Source organism: Callithrix jacchus, chromosome 2 (genome assembly GCF_049354715.1).
Source record: "Callithrix jacchus isolate 240 chromosome 2, calJac240_pri, whole genome shotgun sequence".
Taxonomy (NCBI): domain Eukaryota; kingdom Metazoa; phylum Chordata; class Mammalia; order Primates; family Cebidae; genus Callithrix; species Callithrix jacchus.
Window position 1 is genome coordinate 172,922,171 of NC_133503.1, and position 16,791 is coordinate 172,938,961.

At 40.4% G+C, this 16,791-nt stretch overlaps 1 protein-coding gene across 4 annotated transcripts in view; it reads left to right on the plus strand.

The window, feature by feature from the left end:
• ZFR (zinc finger RNA binding protein) overlaps positions 1 to 5,383 on the plus strand; it is an 88,242-nt gene extending 82,859 nt beyond the window's left edge. For all 4 annotated transcript variants that reach the window (XR_013532346.1, XR_013532347.1, XM_035291718.3 and 1 more), the window contains one exon: positions 3,750 to 5,383. Coding sequence is in view for 2 of the 4 variants with exons in the window: in XM_035291718.3 (XP_035147609.2) it covers positions 3,750 to 3,929 (180 nt within the window). In the remaining 2 variants the exon portion in view is untranslated. The remainder of the gene's footprint in view (positions 1 to 3,749) is intronic.
• The last annotated feature ends 11,408 nt before the right edge of the window (positions 5,384 to 16,791 follow it).

Below are 16,791 nucleotides of genomic sequence, written 5' to 3' on the forward strand. Positions count from 1 at the left end.
TAAATGAATGTATATAACTGATGAAATATGAAGTACCAGTGTCAATTTCATTTGTTTTTTGGTGGCCTGTAGCTCCCATGTTAATGTCGCTCTTCTGTCTCTGGAATGATTCCATATTTCCTTCTATAGTATCTACCTTTATTCTTTTTTTTTTTTTTTTTTTTTTTGAGACGGAGTTTCGCTCTTGTTACCCAGGCTGGAGTGCAATGGCGCGATCTCGGCTCACCGCAACCTCCGCCCCCTGGGTTCAGGCAATTCTCCTGCCTCAGCCTCCTGAGTAGCTGGGATTACAGGCACACGCCACTGTGCCCAGCTAATTTTTTTTTGTAATTTTAAGTAGAGACGGGGTTTCACCATGTTGACCAGGTTGGTCTCGATCTGCCGACCTCGTGATCCACCCGCCTCGGCCTCCCAAAGTGCTGGGATTACAGGCTTGAGCCACCGCGCCCGGCCTCTACCTTTATTCTTGTATGCCACTATGTTTTTTCTCCAGTGATCCTTTTCAAGTTGCCTCTGCCAGATACAGCCTTTGTCATTTAATAAAATTCCTTCCTCTAGGTAGGTGTACATAGTTTAATGTACCTTTAAAAGGGCAAAATTTATAAGGTTAATCACCCCTTCCCAAGAAGGAAATAGATTGTAAAATAAACTTTTAATCTTTGATGATTATTAAAATTCTAAAATGTCTTTGTATGGGAATAATTCATATCAATCTTCAAATTTAGTTTGCTGCTAAATAATTGTCAGTAATATGATAGAATTTTCTCTTCTTGTCAGACCTTAGAAATACCTACAAACTACATGCAGAGCAAGAGATTGTAGAGTACTCACTAAAGCCTCAAATGCTCTCTTGGTTTTACTTGGAGTATTCTTTCGTTTAGAAACTAGTAATAATAATAGCATAGGCTGGGCAGGGCGAAGTGGCTTAAGCCTGTAATCCCAGCACTTAAGGAGGCCGAGGCAGGCAGACCACCACCTGAGGTCAGGAGTTTGAGACAAATATGACAAAACCCTGTCTCTACTAAAAATAAAAAAGTAGCCGGGAGTGGTGGCATGAGCGCCTGTAGTACCAGCTACTCGAGAGGCTGAAGCACAAGAATCACTTGAACCCAGGAGGCACTGCAGTGAGCCAAAATCACACCATTGCACTCCAGCCTGGGCAACAGAGTGAGACTCAATGTTTCAAAAAAAGGAATAGGCTGATGCTTAGTAACAGTATCTCTATCGTAAAAATGTATAAATATTCGGCCAGGCACAGTGGCTCACACCTGTAATCCCAGCAGTTTGGGAGGCGGAAGTAGGTGGATCATCTGAGGTCAGGAGTTTGACACCAGCCTAACCAACATGGAGAAACCCACCCCTACTAAAAAAAAAAAAAAAAAAAAAATTAACCGGGTGTGGTGGCGCATGCCTGTAATCCCAGCTATTCAGGAGGCTAAGGCAGGAGAATGGCTTGAACCTGGGAGGCAGAGGTTGTGGTAAGCCAAAATTAGACCATTGCACTCTAGCCTGAGCAACAAGAGCAAAACTCTTGTCTCAAAAAAATAAAGTATAAATATTTGTTATTGTATATGAGATACCTTTGAATATTTTCTATTAATGTAGAAGAAGACCCTATTCTGTTATCTTTAGGAAGGATCTTTTATAAGTTTCTCTCAAAGCGTTAGTGTAATATGATGATAAAAATTCCTAGTTCTCACCTGGGAAATTAACAGCCTTATAACTTAAGTGAGGTAGAGAAACAGTACTGGCAAAAATCTGTAATAATTGCAGACTAAGTAGCATGCTCTATCAAGTCCTGACTGCTGATGACTTTGAGACTTTCAGGATTTTCAAAGCATGTGTATGAGGCAAAATTCTTAGGAACTCAATTATCTAACTTGGGGAAAAGTTTTGGAGCAATAAATTCCCATGTGGATGACTACAACCAGTAACTATCCTATATCTCCTAATCAGAGCAGGGATTTAAAATAGTCTGAACAGCAGTCACTTTGAAAAACAGGTTAGAGCCAGGCACAGTGGCTCATGCCTGTAATCTCAACACTTTGGGAGGCCGAGGCAAGAGGATTTGTTGAGCCCAGGAGTTTAAGACCAACCTGGCAACATAGCATAACCTCATCTATAAAAAAAAATGTTTGGCCAGGCACAGTGGCTCATGCCTGTAATCCCAGCACTTTGGGAGACCGAGGTAGGTAGATCACAAGGTCAGGAGTTCAAGACCAGCCTGGCCAACATGGTGAAACCCTGTCTCTACTAAAAATGCAAATATTAACCAGGTGTGATGGTGGGCACATGTAGTCCCAGCTACTCACTCAGGAGACTGAGATAGCAAAATTGCTTGCACTCGAGAGGTGGAGGTTGCGGTGAGCCGAGATCACACCCCTGCCCTCTAGCCTGGGCAACAGAGCGAGACTCCATCTCAAAAAAAAAAAAAAAAAGAAAAAGAAAATACAAGTTATAGCCGGGCGTGATGGCTCATGCCTGTAATCCTAGCAGGTGGGCAGAGTTCAAGACCAGCCTGGGCAGCATGGAGAAACCCCATCTCTATGGAAAATAGAAAAATTAGACAGTTATATTGGTACACGTGTGGTCCTGGCTTCTCGGGAGACTGAGTGAGGTCACTTGAGCCCAGGAAGATTGAGGTTGCAGTGAGCTGTGATGGCACCACCGCACTCCAGCCTGGGCAACAGAGTAAGACCCTGTCTCAAAAAAAATTATAAATAACAATTAGATACTGTTTGGCACATACCTGTGAGAATTTTTTTTCCCATTTATAGTATCCAGAAGGGGAAGCAGACTTGCATACGTTAATCAGTATAAATTTTGGGGGTGCTTTGTTTGTCAGTATTCACTTTTACATGTTCAGCGGTCCCACTGATTAAAAGTTCTTTCTCCAGAACTTGTCACTTAAATACACACAAACATCTTAAAACAGGCATTCATTGTAGTATAAAAATACTGGAACCAGCCTAGTATTTACCAGTAGAAAATTAGGTAAATAAGTTTGCTACATACACATGAGTATAATTATAGTTCTTAAATTATATGCTGTCTACCAAATGCCTAGGGAGCCATCAACAACCATTCTGTTAAAGTGGTAGCTTTCATTTTTCTTTGTTTTCAATACCCTGCTTGTTTTTTTGATGACACTTCTCATAATTTTTGTAATTTTTGTGTGTCCTAGCTCTACTAAATGTAAGCTTCATGAAAGCAGAAATTTTGCTTATTGTTAACACTCAGATATGCTAAGTGCTTAATTAGGTATCTGCTAAATGAACAAGCATATGAGTGAATGGTTAAATGAAAAAAAAAAATGAATTGTGATCCTTCTCATAAAGCTGGGGAGGGGTATGTTTGTTCAGCCCATGCCTCAGCCCTGTGAACATGGGCATTTGATGAAAAACAGGGAAAATATATGGATATAAACAAAAGAGGGGCTTGCTCAGAGACAAAGACACTTGTGCAGTTTCAGGGTGGTGTTTTTTGTTTTTTTAAATAAACATAATACTGAATTTATTTAAATATTTTTTTAACTTAATGTTTAAGAAAACAAAATGGCATGCACACAGAAAAGCCTGGAAATAAAAATATGAGAACCTACAGATTATTTCATTTGTGAAACCAATTCCTTTAAATGTTCCTTTCATTACACTTGCTTTTTTATGTTGCATTTGGAGGGAGGTAAATGTAATAAGTATTTGCTACTTGGGGTTTTTCAGTTAACTCAAAATTCTGACTCTTTGTTGCAGTTTGCATTGAGACTCCTTGCATTCCGCCAGATACACAAAGTTCTAGGCATGGATCCATTACCGCAAATGAGCCAACGTTTTAACATCCACAACAACAGGAAACGAAGAAGGGATAGTGATGGAGTTGATGGATTTGAAGCTGAAGGGAAAAAAGACAAGAAAGATTATGATAACTTTTAAAGCGTCTATGAGTCTTCAGTGTTAAAAAAAAAACAACAGGTGCCCATTTGTTGGCTGTTTTTCATTCATAATAATGTCTACATAAAACAGTATATCAAGAATGTAACAGATTTCATGGAAGAACCAAGTTTTTCTATGACATTAAAAAATGTATAGTGTTAGGTGTTATTTGAATGGGAAGGCACCAAAAAAAAAAGTGCTCCGACTAGGGGGAAACAGTGGTTCTGATTTTTTCCCATTATTTTGATTTTATTTTCTGGTTGCCCTAGCTCCCCTCCGCCCGCCCCCCCCCCCCCCCCCCCCGCCATTTTTGTGTCTTTTATTAACCTAGTGCATTGTCTTATTAAATCTTTACTGTATTTAATGCAGGATTTGTGCTTCAGTTGCTCTGTGTATTTTGATATTTTTATTTAGAGGTTTTGTTTGCTTTTTGACACTAGTTGTAAGTTACTTTGTGTTATAGATGATATCCTTTACCCCTTCCTAATATTTTACAGCAGTACGTTTTTTTGTAACGTGAGACTGCAGAATTTTTTTTTTCTATATGTGAAGGATTACAACACAAAAAGTTATCCTGCCATTCAAGTGCTCAGAACTGAATGTTTCTGCAGATCTTGTGGCATTCGTCTCTAGTGTGATATATAAAGGTGTAATTAAGACAGATTTTTGTTAATCTAATCAAGTTTGCTGTTAGTTGTGCATTAGCAGTATAAAAGCTAATATATACCATATGGTCTTGCAACAGTTTTCAAGCCTCTGCATAATTGATAATAAAAATGCATGACATTTTTGTTTCTAATAGACTTTTAAAATTATAATTTTAGGTTTAACATGTAGGTCTTTGTACAGTTGACTTTTTGACATAGCAAGGCCAAAAATAACTTTCTGAATATTTTTTTCTTGTGTATAAATGGAAGGGGCATTTTTCACATATAAGTGGGCTAACCAATATTTTCAAAAGAACTTTATCATTGTGCAACTAACAACAGTAACTAGCCCTTAATTATGGTGACAGTTCCTTACTGGTGTGTGTGAGATTACTCTAGCAACTATTACAGTGTAACACAGTTGATCTTCTCCACACACCCCATCACCCAGATAATTTACAGTTCTGTTAACAGTGAGGTTGATAAAGTATTACTGATTAAAAAAACTAAAATTATCTAAGAAAAAAAACAGAAAATTATTTGGTGTGGCCATCTTACATGCTTATGTCTCCTACATAAAGCTAAATATTCTAGCAGTGATGTAATGAAAAAATTACATCTTAACTGTTGATGTATGTATGCTCTGGTACACAGATGTCATTTTGTTGTCACAGCACTACAGTGAAATACACAAATAAAAAATTAAATTCATATAATGACTTAAATGTATTATATATTAGAACTGACAACATAAACTACTTTTGCTTTGAAATAATGTATGCTTCAGTAAAATCATATTCAAATTTATTGAGTACTACATCTTATTTTCCTGACAAATCTTTGTTGACTAAGCATATAATTTTCAGAAAATTTTCTAATTAAATACTGTATTGGCTTAATTTCTTTCTAGGGTAAGAATCTTCCCCCAAAGTCTTAGAGGGCCAGGAAATCATAGGAGACCACAGGGGAAATAGAACAGAACACTCAGACTTTTCTCCCAGATTTGTCACATACAGATGGAGGATCAAATCCAAAAATCTGAAAGTGTCAAAATCTGAAACTTTTTGAGGGCCTACAAGGAAATGCTCGTTAGGGCATTTCAGATTTTCAGATTAGGGATGCTCAACTGGTATAATATAAATATTCTGAAATCCAAAACAGTTGCTGGTCCCAAGCATTTCAGCTAAGGTATACTCAACCTGTACTATCTGTTTAACTTGGGCAAGCCTTTTTTTTCCCCTTTTTAAATCTTTCTGGGTCTCATTTTACTCTCCTTTAGAATTTTGTTTCTCACAGTTACCTTCAAAGAGAAGGATGGTGGCTTGGCACAGTGGCTCAAGGCTGTAAAGCTAACACTTGGAGACTGAGGCAGGCAGATCTGCTTGAGCTCAGGAATTTGATACCTGCCTAACTACATTTTTAACGATCACTATAAGATTGTTTCAAATTAGGGTTTTTTTTCTTAAATTTCACATGGGATCCTTCAAGAACAAAAGCAAAACAAACAGAATTTTACATGGGAGACCGCACCATCGCACTCCAGCCTGGGCAACAAGCAAAAATCCATCTCAAAAAAAAAAAAAAAGTCGGGTACTCGCGCCTGTAATCTCAACACTTTGGGAGGCTGAGGCAGGTGGATCACCTGAGGTCAGGAGTTCAAGACCAGCCTGGCCAACATGACGAAACCCTGTCTCTACTAAAAATACAAAAATTAGCCCGGCATGGTGGCAGAAGCCTGTGATCCCAGCTACTCAGGAGGCCTGGCTGGCTAAGGCAGGAGAATCTCTTGAACCTGGGAGGCGAAGGTTGCAGTGACCTGAGATCATGGCATTACACTCCAGCCTGGGCAACAAGAGTGAAACTCTGTCTCACATGCTTTAATAAACACTTTATAGCAGTGACCATAATGTACTCTAGAGTGCAAAACTAAACTATATTTTAAATTTAGTATTAAGGGTATTTTGTCATCAGCCAAATAGCATATATATAGTTATCAATATGTTAATTGGAATATTAAGCAGATAGTAATATCCCCATTCCCTAAGGAATTTTGATTACCTGTAGTCTAGATAAATGTAGTCTTCCTTTATCTTGCTTAGTGTAATATTGGGTGTAAAATAAAATCAGGAAATGTGAAACAGTTATATTACTAACTTAAAGCCTGAATTTTTGAGAGGGAGTTTTGCTCTGACCCCCAGGCTGGAGTGCAGTGATGCAATCATGACTCACTGCAACCCCCTCCTCCAGGTTCAAGCCATTTTCCTGCCTCAGCCTCCCAAGTAACTGGAATTACAGGCAAGTGCCACCATGCCTGGCTTATTTTTGTATTGTTAGTAGAGACAGGGTTTCACCATGTTAGCCAGGCTGGTCTCTAGCTCCTGACCTCAAGTGTTATACCAGTCTTGGCCTCCCAAAGTACTGGGATTACAGGCTTGATCCACTATGCCCGGCCTGAATAATATTTTTTAACATTAGTTAAGCTAATTCATGTTAAATACAAAGTTAATATATTCACCTTATTCTAATAAAATCCCAAAAGAGATAGAATATTTCATATTAAAGAAATAGGGTCTTTCGTTTGAAAAGGACTCTTCAGTTTAGCACCAAACTTAATGTGAAAGCCTTTTTCTAAAAAAGCAAGCAACCTATTGAATAAAAGTATGCAAGGGTGATTAAATTGATTATAAGAACTGATTACTCTAAAAATACATGAATGTTAAGAGGTCAGGCTGGGTGCAGTGGCTCGGGCCTGTGATTGCAGCACTTCAGGAGGTCAAGGCGGGTGGATCACTTGAGGTCAGGAGTTCAAGACCAGCCCGACCAAAGTGGTGAAACCCCATCTCCTCTGCTAAAAATACAAAGGCGAGGTGGCGCCTGCCTGTAATCCCAGCTGCTCAGGAGGCTGAGGCAGGAGAATCGGAGGCAGAGGTTGTGGTAAGCCGAGGTCGCGCCATTGAACTCCAGCCTGGACAAGAAGAGCGAAACTCCATCTCAAAGAAAAAAAAAAGAGTTAAGAAGTAGAGAATGAAAACATCAGAAAACATACCTAGGGCTTGGTTAAATGTGACCCCTGTATTATAGAATTACAGGATAATGCAACACAAAATGTTCCTGATGTGATTGTGATTTACCTTGAACTTTGCTATGAGCTGTTAAAAAGAGAAAATTTTATTGCAGTGCAACCATAGTGTGCATTATAATGTAAACAAAAAACAGAAGCCCTGCCTTTTGCTAATGCATGATGTCCGATGTCCTGGGACCAGAGGGAAGTTAAAAACTGCATTGCCAATCACAACTAAATTAGCTAGCATTGGAACTCTTTAACAGAGAAGGGGTTTTCTTGTGTCCTTTAACTGAGTGATGTTCAAGTAAGATATATAGTCCTCCTGTATCTATGTAAAGTGATACACAAGAGAGTGGCCAAGATAGTGAATTTATCTGAAATCATGTTGCGTCATTGGAACCACAAGGGAGAGAGAAAGGGTAACTTTTTTTTATTTATTTATTTTTTTTTTGAGACAGAGTCTCACTCTGGAATGCAGTGGTGCAATCCTGACTCTGCAACCTCTGTTTCCTGGGTTCAAGTGACTTTCGTGCCCAGCCTCCCAAGGAGCTGGAACTATAGGCAGGCACCACCACACCCAGCTAATTTTTGTATTTTTTTAATGAGACAGGGTTTTGCCATGTTAGCCAGGCTGGTCTTAAACGCCTGGCCTCAAGTGATCCACCTACCTTGGCTCCCAAAGTGCTGGGATTACAGGCGTGAGCCACGGTGCCCGGCCAAAAAAGGTTAACTATCTTCTAATGCAAATAGCTATAAGAAAAAAATAATTTAAGAAAGGGTTTTTTGTTTGTTTGTTTATGTTAATTGCAGCAATAAGATGGATGAGGGTCGCTTGGAAAGAAGTTGCTGCTTGTGTTCAAAATGATCATCACTGGGGCCCGGCAAGGTGGCTCACGCCTGTAATCCCAACACTTTGGGAGGCTGAGGTGGGCAGATCGCTTGCAGGAGTTCAAGACCAGCCTGGACAACATGAGACTCGTCTCTAGAAAAAATACAAAAATTAGCCAGACATAGTGGCTCGTGTCTGTAGTCCCAGCTATACAGGAGATTGAGATGGGAGGATCACTTGACCCCAGGAGGCAGAGGTTCAGTGAGCCGAGATCACACCACTGCCCTACAGCCTGGGCAACAGCAAAATTCTATGTCAATAAAATAAATTATCACCTCGGCCAGGTGCAGTGGCTCACGCCAGCAAGAACAGCACTTTGAGAGACCAAAGATGATTACTTGAACTTTTTAAGCATTCCAGTTTTGGTCTACCTCAAAGGCCTACCCATCAGCCTTTTTTCCATTTTAAAGAACCTACAAAGCTATATTTCTCCAAGGTCAATGGTTAAGGGAATTCATCTTTACTCTGCATTTTAACTTTTCTCCAAACCAGAAGTCAGAAATGACATCCCATATACTGTATCCATGATATAGCTGTGTCTAATTTGGCTAAAACACTGTTATAAGAAACTCTTGAGCCAGGATTAAACAGAGATTTCACATGAAAATCCCAATTTGGCTTTTCTTGAAAAATGGGAGGCCCAGCACAGTGGCTTATGCCTATAATCCCAGCACTTTGGGAGGCCGAGGTGGGCAGATCACCTGGGTTCGGGAGTTCGAGACCAGCCTGGCCAACATGGCAAAACTCTGTCTCTACTAAAAACAGAAAAATTAGTCGGGCATGCTGTTGTGTGCCTGTAGGCCTAGCTACTCGGGAGACCGAAGCAGGAGAATCACTTGAACCCAGGAGCACTTCAGCTTGGGCAACAGAGCAAGACTCCATCTCAGAAAATAAAAAGAAAAATGAGAAAATCTGATGACACAGGGCTTGTGTTTCTACATGGTAACAATTAGTTAAAGCTGAGAGTAGGGGCCACCACTCTGTTTAGAACATAAATTTTAGACAAAACCTGTTCTCAAGGGTTTCCTGCAGCCTCCATCATTTCCTATTTGTTGACCAGGCTAGCCCTGTTGGCATTTGATTTTATTATATCTCACATGCCAGACATTTTACCTGGGTCCTCCAATTTTAACGTGGAACTACATCTGTTAAGCTTGGGAACAACCTCTACTTATTTTCGGTTCTAAATTCTTATTCTGTAATCAGGTATTTCCTATACATTAGGACATTTAATGCTCCTCCACTTAATGTAACAGACAGTCACAGAGAAACACTTGATGAACTTTCTTTATTGATTTTTTTTTTCAAAACAAATAGGAAGAAGGCCTGAAATTTAAGTAAGCTACAGCCTTAAGGAAATCCTTCCTTTCACTGGAGAGACCATATCCATTTACCTTCTGAAAATCTCAGTCACTTTGGAGTAGCCTGCCTGTCATCCTGTCTTCTCTCTGGACTAAGAGAAAGATGTAGAAGAAAGGGCATTGGGAGCTGAAGAAAGCATAGATGAGCTAAAAGGAAATTAAGATGTTTCTAGATGACAAAAATTTTAATTGTATTGTTGCTGAAAAGGGGTCCCAATCCAGACCAAGAGAGGGTTCTTGGATCTAATGCAAGAAGGAATTTAGGGCAAGTCCATAGAGTAAGGTGGAAACAAATTTATTAGGAAAGTAAAGGAATAAAGAATGGCTACTCCATAGGCAGAGCAGCAACATGGGTCGCTCAACTGCTTATACTTATTGTTACTTCTTGATAATATGCTAAACAAAGGGTGGATTATTCATGAGTTTTCTGGAAAAGGGGTGGGCAATTCCTGGAACTGAGGTTTCTCCCCTTTTTAGGCCATGTAGGGTAACTTCCTAATGTCATGGCATTTGTAAACTGTCATGGTGCTGGTGGGAGTGTCTTTTAGCATGCTGATGTATTATAATTAATGAATGATGAGCAGTGAGGATGACCAAATGGCACTTTCATTGCCATCTTGGTTTTGGTAGAATTTGTCCAGCTTCTTTACTGCATGCTGTTTTATCAGCAAGGTCTTTGTAACCTGTATAGTGTGCCAACTCCTATCTCTTCCTGTGACTACAAATACCTAACCTCCTGAAAATGCAGCCCTGTAGGTTTCTTCTATTCAAGATGGAGTCCAAAATGGAGTTGCTTTGTGTGGGGATTCACTCAGGGTGGGGATTCACTCAGGGTAGTGGCAAAAATATTAAAAGAAAAATATTAGAGATAGCTTTAAGGAAGAATCACAAACCTTCCTGGAGGGCTGAGAGGTTTTTGCATAGTTTCAGTAGAAGTTTTGGCTGAAGGGAGCCTAAGTCTCCTTTACATTTAGTTAATAAGAAAAGCAAATAGCTAGAGTATGTGGAGGAATTTATCTGAATAACTTGTTTACTCATGTAGTCTTAAAACCAAACTTTGAGCTGGATGGCCCTCTTGGGGGAGGTTGATCAGGAAGATTACTCTCTAATGGTGTTTGCCTTAGGCTCTCGGAACCTGGCCTTTAATCTTTCTCCACAGTTGTGTTGACTTAGAGCCTCTGTTATTAAATCTATACTGAATAAATGCCAGTCTTACTGGCTGGTGAGGGTCAGCAGCTGCAACTGTTTAGAGCACTCTCCAGGGAGTCTGTAAGCATCCCAGACACTCAGTCAAACTGGCAAAGCATAATACCTGTGTGTCAGTGTACTTTATTCATCTGAGTCAGGGTCTGCAGGACAGACCCCTGCAGTTGGTGACCCCGACAGCTCTGGTTTGATTGCCTCTGACATATTTTCCCCCTCCCATTTATAAGAGAACGTTTAATCCTGAGTTGTAGAGGGATGAAGATCCATCTTCTGTACCTTCTTCAGGCTGAATAGGGGCAATGATATTCCTGCTTAACAATCAGGGTCTCTTGTATTTGTGGTAGAGAGGCACCCAGTCAGAAAGCATCCGTATGGTGAAGACCATTCATAACTTTGAGTTCCAATGAAAGGTGCTATCTAGAAGATTAATAAGTGTTCAATTTAAGGAAACATTCAGTAAGCTTATCCTGCATTCCTCCACAAAGAAGACAACCGCAATGTGTTCCATAACAATAAAGCAAAATAAGTAAAATTATCCCAACTAAACTAAATTAGAAGGATTTCCATGAACCAGACAACTGTTGGAACCAAGCTGATGATACAGGGTTGCCAGCTGATTTCAATATGTGCCTAGAATTAGAATACTTATTCAAACTTTTTTACAGTACCCATTCATCTGTCTTATTTCTTCTGAGCTGTAGCCAAAGATCACTGGTTTGTTCACAGGAATAAGCAGTCGGTCTAAATTGCAGGAAAAAAAAAACGTAAAAACACCTGATGAGACTAGACTCTAACTGCAGGTGTACCATAGTTCTTGAAACATAATTTTTTCTCTTTCCAGTTTCCCATTTTTACTAATGACAAAACATACTAAGATTGATTCCCTTGCAAAAATAAGCTTTTTTTTTTGAAAAGAAATTGAGTAGAGAGAAAACAAATATGCTCCAAATTTTGTTCACAGAAATATACTTTACTCAATTGTTAAAAGCTGTAAATAGCTCAAAAGAGAAGTTGCCTTGACTCTGAAAAACAAAACAAAGGATTAGCAATTTTAAGCAAAAGGTCAAAAAGATTACTTCAATCTTCTATTAGTTCAGTCCATGCAGTTAACTCCTGTTGATATTCATAAACAATACAACTCTCCATGAGAGTCCTGAGAGTTTTTTCCTCTATTCTAATGTCACAATCTTCAGAGTCATCAGAAACCTGCATTAAAGAGGACTTGTCAAATTTCTATAGCTGATTATGCACCACCTTTTGAAGAGGATTAAAACAAGACAAGAATGGTCTATGGAACAAAAACTAAGGACAGCTGTTATTATTTTTATTTTTTTCTATTTTATTTTTATTTTTTGAGATGGGATCTCACTCCATTGCCAGGCTGGAGTGCAGTGGCACAAGCATGGCTCACTGCAACCTCCACCTCCTGGACTCAAGCAATTATTCTGCTTCAGCCTCCTGAGTAGCTGGGATTACAGGTGCACACCACCACACCTGGCTAATTTTTGTATTTTTAGTAGAGATGGGGTTTCCTCATATTGGCCAGGCTGGTCTCTGACTCCTGACCTCAAGTGACCCACCTACCTCAGCCTCCCAAAGTGCCAGGATGGGCCAGGCACAGTGGCTCGCTCCTGTAATCCCAGCACTTTGGGAGGCCAAGAGGGGAGGATCACAAGGTCTGGAGTTTGAGACAGCCTGACCAACATGTAAAACCCCATCTCTACTAAAAATACAAAATTAACCGGGCATGTTAGAACACACCTGTAATCCCAGCTACTCAGGAGGCTGAGGCAGGAGAATCACTTGAACCCAGGAGTTGGAGATTGCAGTGAGCTGAGATTGTGCCACTGCACTCCAGCCTGGGTGACAGAGTGAGGCTCCATCTCAAAAAAAAAAAAGTACTGGGATTACAGGGGTGAGCCACTGCACCCGGCTAGGACAGCCATTATTAAAGCTGCAATGGATTAGGAATTTTGGTTACCTCTGTGACACACAATAATTTTACATAACAATTATAATTATTAATAACAGACACTAAGTCATATCAGAATGATAGGGGTTTCCCATAATTTTGGAACATATACCAATAACATATTTATACAAATATAGTGCAAAGAAAGCCACCATTTCACATTTGGCAGTACTTCCTATATGACTTTTATACCAAATAAGCCAGTTTCACCTTTGCATTAATGTACTATTAATGTTAAAGCCAATTCTTAATAAAACCTTATAGACAAATCTATCCAATTTTATGTCTGACTATAAGGTAAGAGTCTTGAAAAACTTTTGCAATGCTTTACAAATGTTTGTGAGAGAGCAGATCAGTGCTCTAAGAAAAACCTGTTGTGCTTTGATTCCAGTGTTCAATTTACGGAAAAACTGAATAACCCTCTAACTTTAGCCAATAGATTCACACACAGATTTTCTTTTACAAGGTTTGTAAAACCAGATTTTCTTTTACAAGGTTTTTCACAAACCTTCCACAACTTGCACAAAACTTCAGCTTTATCCTAACTTGAAACACTAATTTAACCCCTTAAGCATAAAAAAAAAACACATTCCCATGCCTTCTTGCAATCTTTTACCAAAACCACATTTCACTTTTCTTACATACCTTGCATGTAAAACAGTTTTTACTTCCCAAAGATTACTTAAGTCACATAAACTCAAAGACATTACACTTTGTACTTTTCTGACAAGAATATTTGAATTAAACTCTCATTTTTAAAGACAAACAGAGCTCTTTCATATATAAACATCACATACAACACATATGAATAGGCAGACAGAAGAAGATCCAGTAGTTGTCAGAGTTTTTTTCTTGCCAGTTTATTTTTCTAGTCTTTTCTTTTCTTTTCTTTTCTTTTTTAAGACAAAGTCTCACTCTGTCTCCAGGCTGGAGTGCAGTGGCACTATCTTGGCTCACTGCAACCTCCGCCTCCCAACTTCAAGCAATTCTTGTGCCGCAGACTCCTGAGTAGCTGGAATTACAGGTGTGTGCCACCTTGCCTGGCTACTTTTTTTCTTTTTTTTAAGAGTCTTACTCTGTCCCCCAGGCTAGAGTGCAGTGGTGCATTCTTGGCTCACTACAACTTCTGCCTCCCTGGTTCAAGCCATTCCCTTACCTCAGCCTCCCGAGTAGCTGGAACTACAGGTTCCCGACACTGTGCCCAGATAATTTTTGTATTTTCAGTAAAGATGGAGTTTCACCATGTTGGCCAGGATGGCCTTGATCTCCTGATCTTGCGATCTGCCCTCCTCAGCCTCCCAAAGTGCTGGGATTACAGGCGTGAGCCACTGCACCGGGTCAATTTTTTGTACTTTTGGTAGAGACAAGGTTTCATCATGTTGGCCAGTCTGGTCTCAAACTCCTGGCCTTAAATGATCCACCTGCTTTGGCCTACCAAAATTCTGGGATTACAGGCATGAGCCACCTCACCCAGCCTCATTTGCCACTTTCTTAATTGGATTACTGGCTTCAGGGTGGAGCCCTTGGAGGGAAAGGCCAGGAAAGCATGCAGTTTCTATGACAGGCACAGCTGGAAGGCAAAAACAAATCCCCAAAATAAAGGGTCCCTTTTTTTTTTTTTTTTTTTTTGAGACAGAGTTTCACTCTTGTTACCCAGGCTGGAGGGCAATGGTGCGATCTCAGCTCACCGCCACCTCCGCCTCCTGGGTTCAGGCAATTCTCCTGCCTCAGTCTCCTGAGTAGCTGAGATTACAGGCACGCACCACCGTGCCCAGCTAATTTTTTGTATTTTTAGTAGAGATGGTTTTCACCATGTTTACCAGGATGGTCTCGATCTCTTGACGTCGTGATCCACCCGCCTCAGCCTCCCACAGTACTGGGATTACAGGCATTAGCCACCGCGCCCAGCCCAAAGGGTCCCATTTTTATACTGGATCCTGGATCCTTAAAGAGAAATGCAAAAGAACAAGACAGTGCAAAGATTTTACCATGCATTTCTTTGAGTCTCACCCTGTTGTCCAGGCTGGAGTGTAGTGGCACAACCTCAGCTCACTGCAACCTCCACCTCCCAGATTCAAGCAATTCTCATACCTTAGCCTCCCAAGTAACTGAGATTACAGGCATGCACCACCATGCCTGGCTAATTTTTGTATTTTTAGTAGGATGTGGTTTTACCATGTTGGCCAGGTTGGTCTCCGTCTCTTGACCCCAAGCAATCTGACTGCCTTGGCTTCCCAAAGTGCTGGAATTACAGACATGAGCCACTATGCCTGGTAACTGTACATTTCATTGCAAACCAATCTGAGGCCAATTAGCCCCTTCCCCATGGGAGTCTTATTACTCAGTGGTGGGGTTGGGATATTGTCTTACCTTGCAGGTGGCCAAGAGCATGCTTCTCTAACCTAAACGTGCAAAGAACTGAGTATCCTCCCATAACTGCCATTACTCATACCCAATTATTACACATCAAAGCTCTCATAGAATGTGAAGTAATTTCTGTTACCTCCAAAAGTCAATAATGTCAGATAATGCAATGTAAAACAGAACAGAGCCTTAGATTTTGAGAAGGATCTATTCACTTTTAATTCCTGAGGTTTCATTAGGAAAACACGTTTTTCCCAAAACAGGGTCTGTAGCGCCTACTCCAAGGAGGAGTCCCAGGCTGTTAGAGCTTGAATAAGCTGACTTTTAATCACAGAGCTCTTTAAAAAAAAAGAATCCTTTAAAATCTCTTATTACCTGACTTTAGCCAGGCCAAATTGCCAATATTTCTGGCTTTTGAATTTTACCAAAAGTAACTTCACAGGCATTGGGCAATTTCTATTTCTCTTCCCAGAAGGGGCTTAGAGCAGCCAATTTTGATCTTGCATTGGCTTTCAATTGCTCAAGATAATTTCTTTTTTGAGATGAAGTTTTGCTTTTGTTGCCCGTGATCTCAGCTCACCACAACCTCTACCTCCCGGGTTCAAGCGATTCTCCCACCTCAGCCTCCCAAGTAGTTGGGATTACAGGCATGTGCCACCACGCCTAGCTAATTTTATATTTTTAATAGAGATGGGGTTTCTCCATGTTGGTCAGGCTGGTCTCAAACTTCTGACTTCAGGTGATCTGTCTGCTTCGGCCTCTCAAAGTGCTGGGATTACAGGTGTGAGCCACCACACCCAGCCTCAAGATAATTTTTAGAGCTAACTATGACATGAATTCTAAAATTCCAGTCCTCTGAATGGCAGAGACCAAAAGAAAGTACCACCACGTGGTTACAAGGTAAGCCACTCAGAGTGGCTTCTGACCAGGAGTTTCAACATGTGGTCTCTGGGAAAGATGAAAAGTGGACAGTTTCCCTGAGTAACAGAAAAATAGAGAAAGGACAGAAAGGGAAAAAAGCATTGCCTGCAGCAGGGTAGGGGAGGCAAGGTAAGAGAAACATCCACCTACTGCAGCAACACTGAATCAAAAGTCAGGCAGCCACTTGTCACTAGCAAAGGGATCTTCCCCGGCATCCTATTAGTTCTCAAGTTTCCCCTTTAGGAAGAAAAAAGTTATTTATGTCCCCTGATCCCTGTACATCCCTAGTCCCATCACCCATAGGCGTCACTTCCCTTTATTTGTCTAGAAATCGTCTTCCACCACGTGGCTGTGCTGGAGTCTCTCTGAATTTGCTGTGATTCTGAGGGCTGCCTGATTCGTGAATCATTCATTTCTCAATTAAACTCCCTTAAGTTT